Below are 12,474 nucleotides of genomic sequence, written 5' to 3'. Positions count from 1 at the left end.
AAATGATGGAAAATGATACTATTAATTACTCCATTAAAAGAAAAACTACATAAGATAGTCCGCAAATAAATTTGATTGGCATCTTTGATTTGCAATTCAATAGTAACAAGAGTAAAATGTGGAAGTGAAATTATGGAGGGTGTATTAGGCCATCGACATAAGTCCATGCATCGCACGTGAGAAAAACTAGTATAAATATACCTACACTTGTTTCACACCTTTATGTTTTGTTCACTGTGAATTTTGGGTAGATTTTTGTTAAATTCTCTTTGTTTAATCTTGTTCCAGTTAATGCCATTGAGTTTTTTTTGTCGTATATGCCATAAGGGTTTCTTCGGTTTCTAGAGCTCTAACGGTAATCGGCTATTTGATGCGTTTATGCATTTTTGTATAACTTATTCCCTAATTTTGAATTGCTGAGTAGGTTCAAACTCATTTCATATTTTAGTTGTGTTGTGTGAACGCGTTAATTGTCCGCGTAACCAAACATAGATTCCGTATTCGGTTATTTTGTATTTATTGTGTCAGATTTAAGCTGGTTTGTCGATGTATCCGTAAGATGGCAATAAGCATTTAATGCTCCATTCTTATATCTAAATCTGATGCAGCAAAATATTTAGATCTGGAAATAAATTCCAATTCCAATTCCAATTCAAATTCCTCTCATATCAAAACTAAATTATTAGAATTCAAAATAGTTACTACTCCCTCCGTCCCGGCTAAGATGACATATTTCTTAGCCGGCACGGGATTTTAGGATTTATTGGTTAATGTATTTGAATGGAGAGAGAAAATGTAGGTGTAAGTATTAAAATAGAGAGAGAAAGAAAAATGGATATTAAATAGGAATGAGAAAAAGTGGTTTTGTATTAATTGGAGAGAGAAAGTTATAAAAAAAAAGGAAATGTGTCATCTTAGTTGAGGACAAATTAAAAAGGAAAACGTGTCATCTTAAGTGAGACGTATGGAGTATAAAATTTGGGCACAGTATATAAACATAGCACAGACAGGCACACAATGATACATACAAACACTACACACATGTTGCACACACACTACATACTCTTTTCAAATTCATTTTCACATTACCACTACATTGGACTTTAATATTTAACTGAATTGCTTAATATTTTCTCTATTGTTAACAAATCATATTAATCATTTTTTTTTATTTTTCAAATATAACAAAATGATAATTGAGTGTTGAAGGCAAAGAAGGCAAATGAAACATCAATTAGTTATTGTTTAAATTAAAAATTAAATACTCCTTCTGTTTTATTAATAAATGAAATGGGTATTTTTTTTTAGATATTCTCTTACTTTATTTTCTGTCCACTTAACTCACAAAACAACCCCACATAAAATCTCTTGTTATAAAATAACTCTACATAAAATCTCTTGTTAAAAAATAAATATTTTATATTCAGTGGAACGGGGGAGTATGAAGTTAATAAATTATGGTAAATGATGGAAAATGATACTATTAATTACTCCATTAAAAAAAACTAAATAAGATAGTCGGGAAAAAATTTTGATTGGCATGTTTGATTTGCAATTCAATAGTAACAAGAGTAAAATGTGGAATTAAAATTATGGAGGGTGCATTAGGACATCGACAATAATACCTTTATTTTTAGTCATAACCTAATTCTTTTCTGCCACAACAAAAATTTTATTCATTGTGTTGTAATCAGAAATATAAAGATTTTTTTCCTACTTTTTCCATAAGTATAACATTTGATTATTTATGAAAATGAATAAATTTATTATATATTCATCAATTATATTTCATTCTACTTAATCTTATAGTATAATATTTAATTCAGTATTTTTTTGTAATTAAAATATTGTTATATATAGTTTCTGCATCGCGCATGAGAACAACTAGTATAAATACTACACTAGTTTTGGCTTCAATACATATTTGAAATAGGGTTTTTGGGTTCAGGGTTTAGGGTACTAAATTAAATATAGTACTATTTAATTTAGTATTTTATAGTTAAAATACTGTCATATATAGTCTTAGTCTGTGCATCGCACGTGAGAATAATTAGTATAAATATACCTACACTAGTTTTGCCTCCTGCACAGATTTGAAATATAGTAATATTTAATTTAGTACTCCCGCCGTTCCAGATAATTCGTCCCAATATTCCATTTCGGTCCGTCCTACATAATTTGTCTCACTTCACTTTTACCATTTTTAGTAGTGGACCTCATATTCCACTAACTCATTTATACTCACATTTTATTATAAAACTAATACTTTAAAAGTAGGACCCACATTCCACCAACTTTTTCAACTCACTCTCCATTACATTTTTTAAAACTCGTGCCGGGTCAAAGTGTCCCAAATTATCTGGGACGGAGGGAGTATTGTTTTAGTTAAAAATATTGTCACATATAGTCCATGCATCACACGTGAGAACAACTAGTATAAATATACCTACACGTGTTTCACACCTTTATGTTTTGTTGACTGTGAATTTTTGGGCAGATTTTTGTTAAATTCTCTTTGTTTAATCTTGTTCTAGTTAATGCCATTGAGTTTTTTTTCCATATATGCCATAAGGGTATCTTCGGTTTCCGAAGCTCTAAGGGTAATCGGCGATTTGATGCGTTTATGCATTTTTGTATAACTAGATTCGGTTATTCCTTAATTTTGAATTGCTGAGTGGATTCAAACTTATTTCATATTTTAGTTGTGTGAACGCGTTAATTATCCGCATAACCCAGCGTAGATTCCGTATTCGGTTACTTTGTATTTATTGTGCCAGGTTAGATTTCTGCTGGTTTGCCGATGTATCTGTAAGACGGCAATAAGCATTTAATGCTCCATTCTTAAATCTAAATCCGATCCTGCAAAAAATTTGAATAGGGAATTAAATTCCAATTCCAATTCCAATTCCAATTCCTTCATATGAAAACTAAATTATTAGAATTTAAAATAGTTACTGTTAAATTGGGGCACAGTACAAAAATATAGCACAGACAGGCACACCATATACAAACACTGCACACATACTTTCTTCAAATTCATTTTCATATTACCTCTATATTGGGTTTTAATATTTAACTTAGTTGCTTCATATTTTCTCTATTGTTTAACAAATCATATTTATCATTTTTTTAATTTTTCAAATTTAACACAATGATAATTGAGGGTTGAAGGCAAAGAAGGCAAATGAAACTTCAATTAATTATTGTTTAAATTATCAATTAAATACTCCATCTGTTTTATTAATAAATGAAATGAGTATATTTTTTTAGGTATTCTCTTACTTCATCTGTCCATTTAACTCACACAACAACTCTATATAAAATCTCTTATTAAAAAATAAATATTTTATATTTAGTGGGACGGAGAGTACGAAGTTAATAAATTATGGTAAATGATGGAAAATGATACTATTAATTACTCCATTAAAAAAAACTAAATAAGATAGTCCGCAAAAAAAATTGATTGGCATGTTTGATTTGCAATTCAATAGTAACAAGAGTAAAATGCGGAATTGAAATTATGGAGGGTGCATTAGGCCATCGACAATAATACCTTGATTTTTAGTCATAACATAATTCTTTTCTGCCACAACAAAATTTTTGTTTTTTGTGTTGTAATCAGAAATGTAAAGATTTTTTTTTCTACTTTTTCCATAAGTATACATTTTGACTATTTATGAAAATGAATAAATTTATTAGGTATTCATCAATTATATGTCATTCTACTTAATCTTATAGTATAATATTCAATTCAGTATTTTGTAGTTAAATACTGTTATATATAGTCTATGCATCGCACATGAGAACAACTAGTATAAATATACATACACTCCTTTTACTTCTGTACATATTTGAACTATTTTAAAACCTTTGCTAGTAAAAAGAATTGGTGAAAAAACATACACTACAAAATTTACTCATGGAAACCAGTAAATTGATACAAGAATCATATGAGGATGAGGTCCAGACCTCTGATTTCTCATATTATTGATACTCATTTAAAACTTTTTTGTGCATTTTAATCTACTTTTGTACCTTACTTATTGGTTTGTATCCAGGTTTGTTGGTTATGTAGTTTGCATATATCAATTTAATAGTTAGACAGCCTTTTACTGTTAACTTTGCTATATTTTGTGCTTACAGCAAAACAAGAAGATGAGGAGGAAGAATGGTGCAAGTAGATAACAAGGGAAAGGGTGTTTACAAGAAAGCTCAAATTTGAAAATATACTAGTGAGAATTTAAGATTTCCTTTTGTTAATAATATTTTATTTATGCTTAGATCCATGTTTATACTATACACACCTTTTATGTTTTGTTGACTGTCAATTTTTGGGTTGATTTTTGTTAAGTTCTCTTTGATAAATGTTGGTTGATCCTATATTTTGTTGTAGTTCTATGATTCAGAGGATCATTTCCTATTTGATACAGAAGTAGAAATGTAAGCAGATCAGTTTCGGGTGAATGGATACTCTGAGATAGAACAATACACTACTTTAAAATAAAAGTGAAGTTGGATTTAAAGTTAAAAACAACAGAACATTAGGTATAAAGGTACAAAACATACAACGAGTTATAATGTGTTTCCGGTTGCAACAACCATACATGTATAGTCATTACGCTTGTATCTAAATTTTGTAGTCAAACTCACAAGGTAGGATTTTAATCTTTCAATTCATGCGAGAGATTGTTCAATATTTTACAACTGAGTCCAAAGAGTCTATGCAGGTTGTGACTCTCACCTAACTCAATGATAGATATATCTCAGACAACGTTAGGATCAAATGTGGTAAACTGTGGTGGATGAAAAGATTCACAATTTAGCAGTCATACCGCCAAGAAAATCAGTCGAAGGGGTCAATCCTTGGATCATGCTCACTCGCCATAGCCATCCCTGTGCATAGACAGGTAGGGCACATGACCTGCAAAAAGACGCATGAGAAAAACTACATTTGGAAGTCCAAGCACCAACTTTCCTATGTAATGACTTGCAATATACTCCCTCCGTCCAACAATAAACGTCTCAGTTTTCTATTTTCGTTCGTCCACCAATAAATGCCCCATTTGCTTTTTTACTACTTTTGGTAATGGACCTCACATTCCACTAACTTTATTTCAGTCACATTTCATTATAAAACTAATATATAAAAGTAGGACCCACATTCCACTAACCCTTTCCATTCACTCTCCACTGCATTCCGTGCGCGGTCAAACTTGGCCTTATATTAGTGGACGGAGGGAGTAAGAGAATAACTCAGTGTGCATCCAAATCATATGGGTGCAACCACCCTAATTAAATTCTGTTAGAGCTCATCAATCCCCAATTAGTGTTTATTTGTCATGACTAGGATTCAATTAAGGCGGATGCATTGTGCTCGGTGTGCCAGAGTGTCCATCTCAGAATATTAGTTGTCTGGACGGAATTCGATCTCTTACATCCATCTTCTTTGATTATCTGTATTCTTCTGGTCAGCTATCTGACAATATAGCAATCCACTAACTTCAAACCTCAAAGTATATTAACAACTAAACCAGATATTTTTTGAGATTGACATAAATGGTTTAAGGGAATCTAATGCGTTTGACAAAATAAAGCAGATGCACAGACCTCCACTATATATTCTAGGCATACTACGATTATAACATTAAACTAATGGGTTTATCTTATCTTATCTTAACAATTAGTAACATATTTTTGGTCAAGAATGCCAACCCTTTGTGAACCATTTTATTGTTCAAGCAGTCCATTTACCCTATCTGATAACAGAAACAAGGCACTGTCATCAGAAAAGGGAATATCAATGTCAACCTGAAGCCCTATGAACGTACCTTTCCTGCCCCCAAACAATTGGAGCACCTCTCTGTCTTAGGTGGTGACAATGGCTGATCCCCACCATTATACGTTGAGACTGGTTCAATAAGAACAAGAGAGCCAGTACTTGAACAACGAGCACATGCAAGATATCCTGTAAGAAAGCATATTTCATAAGCACCAACAATAGGACAAGGTACTTTGTGAAAATAGAAATTTAGGCTGCTTGCCAATAACAGGACAAGGTACTTTGTGAAAATAAATGTAGCTGACTGCACAAAGTACTGCTGAACTGGAAAATCAGCTTACCAAAGTAGTGCAGGGAAGAAAGTCTTAAGAAAAAGCATCCCTCCTTTTTTTTGTTGAAATTATCTTTTTATTGAATGTTGTATATTCTTGAGTTCTATGAAAAGCCAACTGACATCCACTCATAAAATTCATAATTTGTGTAAGCAATCTTCCCTGTATCATTCCACTTTTATTGGATGTAATAAACCTCGAGGAGGTGTTTTATATTAGGCTATATACTTTGCTAAGATTCATAAAATAATAGTCTAATCCACAATAAACGTTGATGGACTAAAATTTTCTTTAGCTTGTTTGACCATATACCTTCTAATACTCAATCCTTTATAGAGTCAATATCATATCTCACACCCGCCTCCCCCCTCTAGAGAAGCATTAGTCCTACCAAAGTATCACGTGGTTAAATGTTACACTGTCCTCAATACTACACTGAAAGTAAGATTTCTTCCTCATGTAGTATGTAACATAATGAACACCGATGACATCTATTTACTACCTGTGCCGAGACAGTACTTGCATCTCTTATGCTCCTGCAGCTTTACATTGTTTATCTCCACCACCATCAAAGCAGATATTACTCCAACTGCTCCACCCGAGAAAGAAGCCACAATGGGATCAACTTCACTGCAAAGTTCATAGAGATAACTCTCTCAGTAAGAACTTAGAAGCAGAAGCCAAGCTTTGAACTCCAAATTAACAACAAAAAGAAACATTAGCAATTTGAAGAAAACTCACCCTTCCAACAGTGGATTACACTTGTGCAGTAACAAAACAAAAAGAAATAAATATTGTAGGTAAAACCTCACGAAGGAAAATGAGTATCTTAGAGAGCTCTAAAGTCCCCAGGGTATGTTAACTAACAAAGAAGATCAGCTATTAAGACTGGACAATTTATTACACAGAAGTTATTAGCAGAGACATGCTAGTCAAAAGTGCCCAATAATTCTTAAATACGAGCATGGACGAAAAGACAGAAATTTTACATACAGTAGTCACATTACTAAATGATCATATATTCTTTCCTTGATATTGTCATGCAGTTAGGCTCCATGACCAGCTCATGTGATCGTACAGCTAAACTAATCATGAACTCTAGTAAGAAGAAGGAAAGCCAGATATAGAGCATGGGGAACACACTGCACCATCTAAACATGCTAACTACTGATAAGGTGATCAAGAATCCACGAACCATACCTCAACTGCATTGGAAGATGCATACTACTGATAAAATCACTGTATGAAGTCCCTCCAATTCCAAGTTTTAGCTCCAGCTGGAAATATGCAGTAAAAGGTATTACAATGATTTGAAGCCATTCCGGCTGTTGAAGAATACTACACAAATGGGGGTCACAAGAATCATACTACATGGACATATTTTAGTGTTGTTGCATAACAAATGCATAAAACATATGGAAAGGGAATCAAGAAATTCACATAAAACTTATGGTGAAAAATTGCAAGTGAAAGAATTCTATTGGAGGACACTGCTGAAAAACAATTGTCCCAAACACAAGGAAATAGCATGCTTGACTGGAGTAAGACTAAACTGAAGATAATACAGGAAGGAACACTGCATAAATTATATGCACAAACTAGAAGTCAAGATGAAAGTGCATTTGAATTCTTAGAGAAACAAATCTAATAGGAGCTCACAATCACACTTCCAAGAGAAAAGAATCTATATGGGAGGGGTTCCTGTTGGGGTGGGGGTCAGGAGGGTCACTTCACAAGAAAATTTATGTACATATAGACTTCTTACTTGTCAAAAGAAAAAAGAAACAATATCATAGCATAAAGAGTTGTCACATAATTACAAGTTGCAAGTGCCTTTTCCCGATTATGAATAAAAACATGTCTTTTCCCGATCTATACCACATAACATTGACTCTCTTCCCTTCTATATATACAGTTATTTTATTTAGAAAGATTTCATTGTATAGAGTTTATAGCTGGTTCACAACTTTTAGCAGGATCAACGCATATTAACAATGCCCAAAAAAACATTAAGGTGATATGAATGTGGGGTGGTAGTATTCCAAGATTCCTTAGAACTTACAGTGGGTGCTAGAAGTCCACCAAAAAGCATGAACCCCGCTATAAGAGAAAAGCAAGTAGCATAGTACTGCTTAAGGTTTGTGGAGTTCTGCACAGAACATACTTATCAATTATCAGATGCCACTGTCTGAAGATAGGTTCAGCTGTTAATGCAATAGACAAGACAATGCAAAATTAGGCGTTTACCAAAGGAGGTAAAAACGGAATGAAAGATGGGAAGTTTGGAAGCTCATTTTCTTGCTCTTCTTTTACAATCCCAAGCTCGGTGTTTTTAATCCTTTGCTGTATTCTAAGCCGACGAACCTATCAATTTATGCGAAAGTATCATAGATACATTGAATAATTTTACACAGCTTCAAGCAGAAAATGAAATAACGAATATAAGGTGCTAAATTCAACAAAATAAACATACCTCTTCCATTAGCAAAAATATCTTATTTCTCCGACCTCGAATATTATCCTGAATCTCCTGTAATTCCATTTTCGCGAAATCCTGAACCGTCTCGGGTCCTTCTATTATGCAAAACCTGCAGAAAATCAGAATAAATCTCAATCAATCACAAAAAATAGAAAACAATTACTGAAAAAACAGAACAACAAATAAACGAAGAAACAATTCAATTCGTGTCCCTTACGGAACGGAAGTCTTATCATCGGATGCGGAAAATGAGGAGGAGCCTGCGTCCGACGCCTTGGACGGCCATTTCACGATGGGTTGGAGCTTTCTGTGGAGGAACCGCCTCGATCCCGATGAATCAAACGGCGCGGTGGAGTGAGAGATGGATAGAATTCGACCAGAACATAGCATCTTTTCCCTATGAATGAATTTGGGGAAGTAATTGAAGGAGTAATTTCATGAGATCAGGGTTTTTGAGAATGGCGACACCAATGTCAACGAGAGCATCTAACTCATACTCAGTTAAACTGATTCCCACCAGAATATTAGGTGCCACGTGTCCGACTCTGCTGATTCACATATTAACAGGTGTAAAACAAATTAATTATATTGGTTAATTCCATCATACTCCATTTAATTATGAATTCGTCGTATATGTAATTAAGTCAGTGCATACAAATTTGCATATGATCCAAATGAAGTTGGGTGGTTACAATTTGATCTAGTATAATCTTGGATTTATAGCCGCTATGGATCGATTTTATTGATTATTGAATATAGATATTTCCTTTGCCCGCGCTTCATTTTTTGTTATATTTCCTTCCTTTCCTCGTATTTGAGTTATTTTTCTATTTTTGAAAGTTCCCTCGTAGTTGAGTCATTTCTATATATGATAACATTTGTTGTCATTCTTATTTTACTCTCTTTTATTTTATTCTCTCTACTTTATTCACTTTCTAGTTTATTTTCTCTACTTTCTATTACATTTTTATTTCTTTACTTAATACATCGATCATCCATTTCTTAAACTTCGTACCGAAAAGTTTTCCACTTACTTTTCTTAACACTTTTTAAAACATCGCAAAAAAATAAGACTTCTAATAACCGAATGCATCAATATCAACATTTGATATTGATTTGTTTTCTTTATTATTAATACTCATATCTTAACCGATTTTAAATTTATTGTGATTTTAAACAACTCTCCGAATTTCTCTTTGACTGTCTTCGTTATTAATTTTTAATTAATCAACGTATATTGAACCATCAATAAAGAATTCAATTGCATACACGACCTTTATATTTTATGTATGTGAGGTCGATTTTTAAATTATGAATTCACATTACTTCAATGTTTATAAAGCCATTGACATTTGCAACTCCAAATAGTAATATATTGAGCACACAGTTAAGCCCCGCATATGATAATATTCCATTCACCACTGTTGAATATCCCATTTTTTTTTTCCAATAATAAATATCTCATTTCACTTTTATTATATTTGGTAAGTGAACCATACATTCCATTGACTTATTCTATTAACATTTTATTATAAAAATAATATATGAAAATAGGTCTCATATTGCACTAATTTTTTCTATCAATTTTATTTTATAAAGTTAAATAATTTCTTAAAAGTGGGATATTTAATTATGGATGGAAGGAGTATGGTGTATCGTATCTCTTAGGGGTGTTTAAATGGTTCTCCGGTTCTCGGTTAACCGGAATCAGAACCGGAACCGACCGGTTAATTAAGGAACTGGAATCGAATTTTCCGATTTCGGTTCCGGTACCGGTTCCAACTTTTTAAATAAAACCGGTTCCGGTTCGGAATCGGTCGGTTCCGGTTCCTAACCGGGAACCGGATTATAATTTTATTTTTTTATAATTAAATATACTAATAAATCTAATTTAATTGAATTAATTTTGAATTAAAATAAAATAATTTGAAACATTGAGTGATTTTTAGATTTAAAAAGTGTTAGATTTGCGAGCTCTGTTTCTGAAGTATTTAAAATGTTTAAACCGTGATACTTTGAATCTACAATTATTTCCCCAATCAATTTTTGATGAACTAACTACAATGAGTAGGATATCATAAGTTTGTTTTTAATTTCCAAAAGAACTTATACAATTACAATATCATTTCATATGATAGAAATTTAACTTTATAACAAATATATGTTTTGATGAACTAACTACAATGAGTAGGATATCATAAGTTTGTTTTTAATTTCCAAAAGAACTTATACAATTACAATATCATTTCATATGATAGAAATTTAACTTTATAACAAATATATGTAACAATTCATTTAACATACGATTTTAACATGTTTGTGAATAATTTATTAACTGTTCCGTTATAAACCCAAAAGTCACAACAAGATCAATTAGTTATATTAGAAATTCCATTGAATATTTGTTTAGCCAAAAAGGGGAAATGGAATTCAATTTTAAAACTTATTTTTAAAAAAAATTGCTAAAGTTTAGAACTCCTACTTTTTATTAAAAAATTGTAAACATAAACTAGTCCGACCTACTACATTTGACATCACTCTTATCCATATATGAATATTATTGCATTGTTGGTTTGTACTTTTGTGTATTTACTTGATTTTTTATGTATTATTTGTTATATTTCTAGATGTTGGCTTATTATTTTTTTAGTATCGAACTATCTAACATTATAAATAAATTCGGATTAAAATTACACATCGATTCCGGTTCGGAACCGGAATCGACCGGTTCTTAACCGGCCGGTTCCAAACCGGAACCGATCGGTTCCGATTCCGGTTCCGGTTCTAGGATTTATGAAAATTTAAAACTGGTTAACCGGTCAACCGGTCCGGTTAGAACCGGAACCGGCCGAATAAGCAGACCTAGTTTCTCTCACTAGACGTGGGCCAATTGAAGAATGAAGATTGAAACTCACATGGAAACGAAGCTGTAATTCCAATTGGGGATGGGCCTAAGACAAAATGGGCCATCTTGCATGTTCCTTTAACCACTTTATTGGGCTCATTAAACTGTTCACTATACCACTTGACGTGAGAGCAAGGATTCTCCCCACATAAAATATCACAAATAAAATATATGAGAGGATTAAAATAAAATTCTTATTACTATGAGTGAGAAATCTTCCAAGCCAATTTGCCAAATATATACTTCGTACGAATATTCAACGCTAAAACATTAGAAAAGATTCTAACGCCCCATTTTAACCTAACATGTAAAATTTATAAATAAAGGACTAAATGAAGAAGCAATACATCAGTGCAACAGATATAGTGTTTTTCAGTTGTCAACTCTATAAGTTCTGCTATTTTAGATTTATTATAGTACATATCATTTAATAAGTTTTGAGAGGAAAACCATGTACGCATGATTAGTGTAGAACAGTAGGATTGGGTTTTATGGGCCCAATAATTGTGGGCTGCCACACTGAAGGAAAAATAAGGTCCCCAATTCATTCTAAGTGCTTCCCACGCGTTTATCCATATGTTTATTTATAATATAGGCATCCTACTCCCCACCACTCATGGATACATCTTTTGTGGAAATTATCGGTTGAGATCGACTCATCTCTGATACTCCTCGTGATCACGAAAAATATTCTTGATACTTTCTATGATCACAAAAATAGTCTCATTTATGGACGACACAAGTTTTAATGGTAAATTGATAAAATAAGAAAAAGAGAGAGAGAGAAAAAAAAATAGTGCTCAAGAAGAACCTATTCCAAGAGTTCGAGATCAAAGACTTAGGAGTTTATTTAATATAAAATAAATAAATAAATTATGGGTTGCAGACTATAGAGAGTGCAAAGTTGACAGGTCAAAGAAGATATAAACGTCTTGTTGGGAAGCTCATATAATTATCCCACATCAGACCTGATATTGCT

The 12,474-nt window shown here is 32.5% G+C and overlaps 1 protein-coding gene across 1 annotated transcript; it reads right to left on the bottom strand.

Annotated features, from left to right (window-relative positions):
* Window positions 1–4,517: 4,517 nt before the first annotated feature.
* Window positions 4,518–9,082, bottom strand: LOC125189171 (protein ORANGE, chloroplastic-like). Its single transcript, XM_048086426.1, has 8 exons — window positions 8,808–9,082; window positions 8,585–8,699; window positions 8,359–8,475; window positions 8,174–8,260; window positions 7,312–7,388; window positions 6,614–6,741; window positions 5,829–5,965; window positions 4,518–4,921 (listed from the first exon to the last, which is right to left on the bottom strand). The coding sequence occupies exons 1-8, from the start codon at window positions 8,978–8,980 to the stop codon at window positions 4,844–4,846; spliced, it is 912 nt and encodes a 303-aa protein (XP_047942383.1). The 5' UTR covers window positions 8,981–9,082; the 3' UTR covers window positions 4,518–4,843.
* Between the last annotated feature and the right edge of the window lie 3,392 nt (window positions 9,083–12,474).

This window comes from Salvia hispanica, chromosome 5 (assembly GCF_023119035.1).
Source record: "Salvia hispanica cultivar TCC Black 2014 chromosome 5, UniMelb_Shisp_WGS_1.0, whole genome shotgun sequence".
In the NCBI taxonomy this organism is placed as follows: Eukaryota; Viridiplantae; Streptophyta; class Magnoliopsida; order Lamiales; family Lamiaceae; genus Salvia; species Salvia hispanica.
The sequence above is the reverse complement of the archived record's forward strand: the minus strand, read 5'-3'. Positions and strand labels throughout refer to the sequence as shown.

What these genes read in the sequence shown, in the direction of transcription:
- LOC125189171 (XM_048086426.1), bottom strand. Translation starts at nt 8,980, where the DNA reads ATGCTATGTTCTGGTCGAATTCTATCCATCTCTCACTCCACCGCGCCG. An exon ending in TATTTTTGCTAATGGAAGAG is followed by an intron (nt 8,476 to 8,584) that starts GTATGTTTATTT and finishes ATAAATTGATAG; the next exon opens with GTTCGTCGGCTTAGAATACA. An exon ending in CATCTTCCAATGCAGTTGAG is followed by an intron (nt 6,742 to 7,311) that starts GTATGGTTCGTG and finishes TGAACTTTGCAG; the next exon opens with TGAAGTTGATCCCATTGTGG.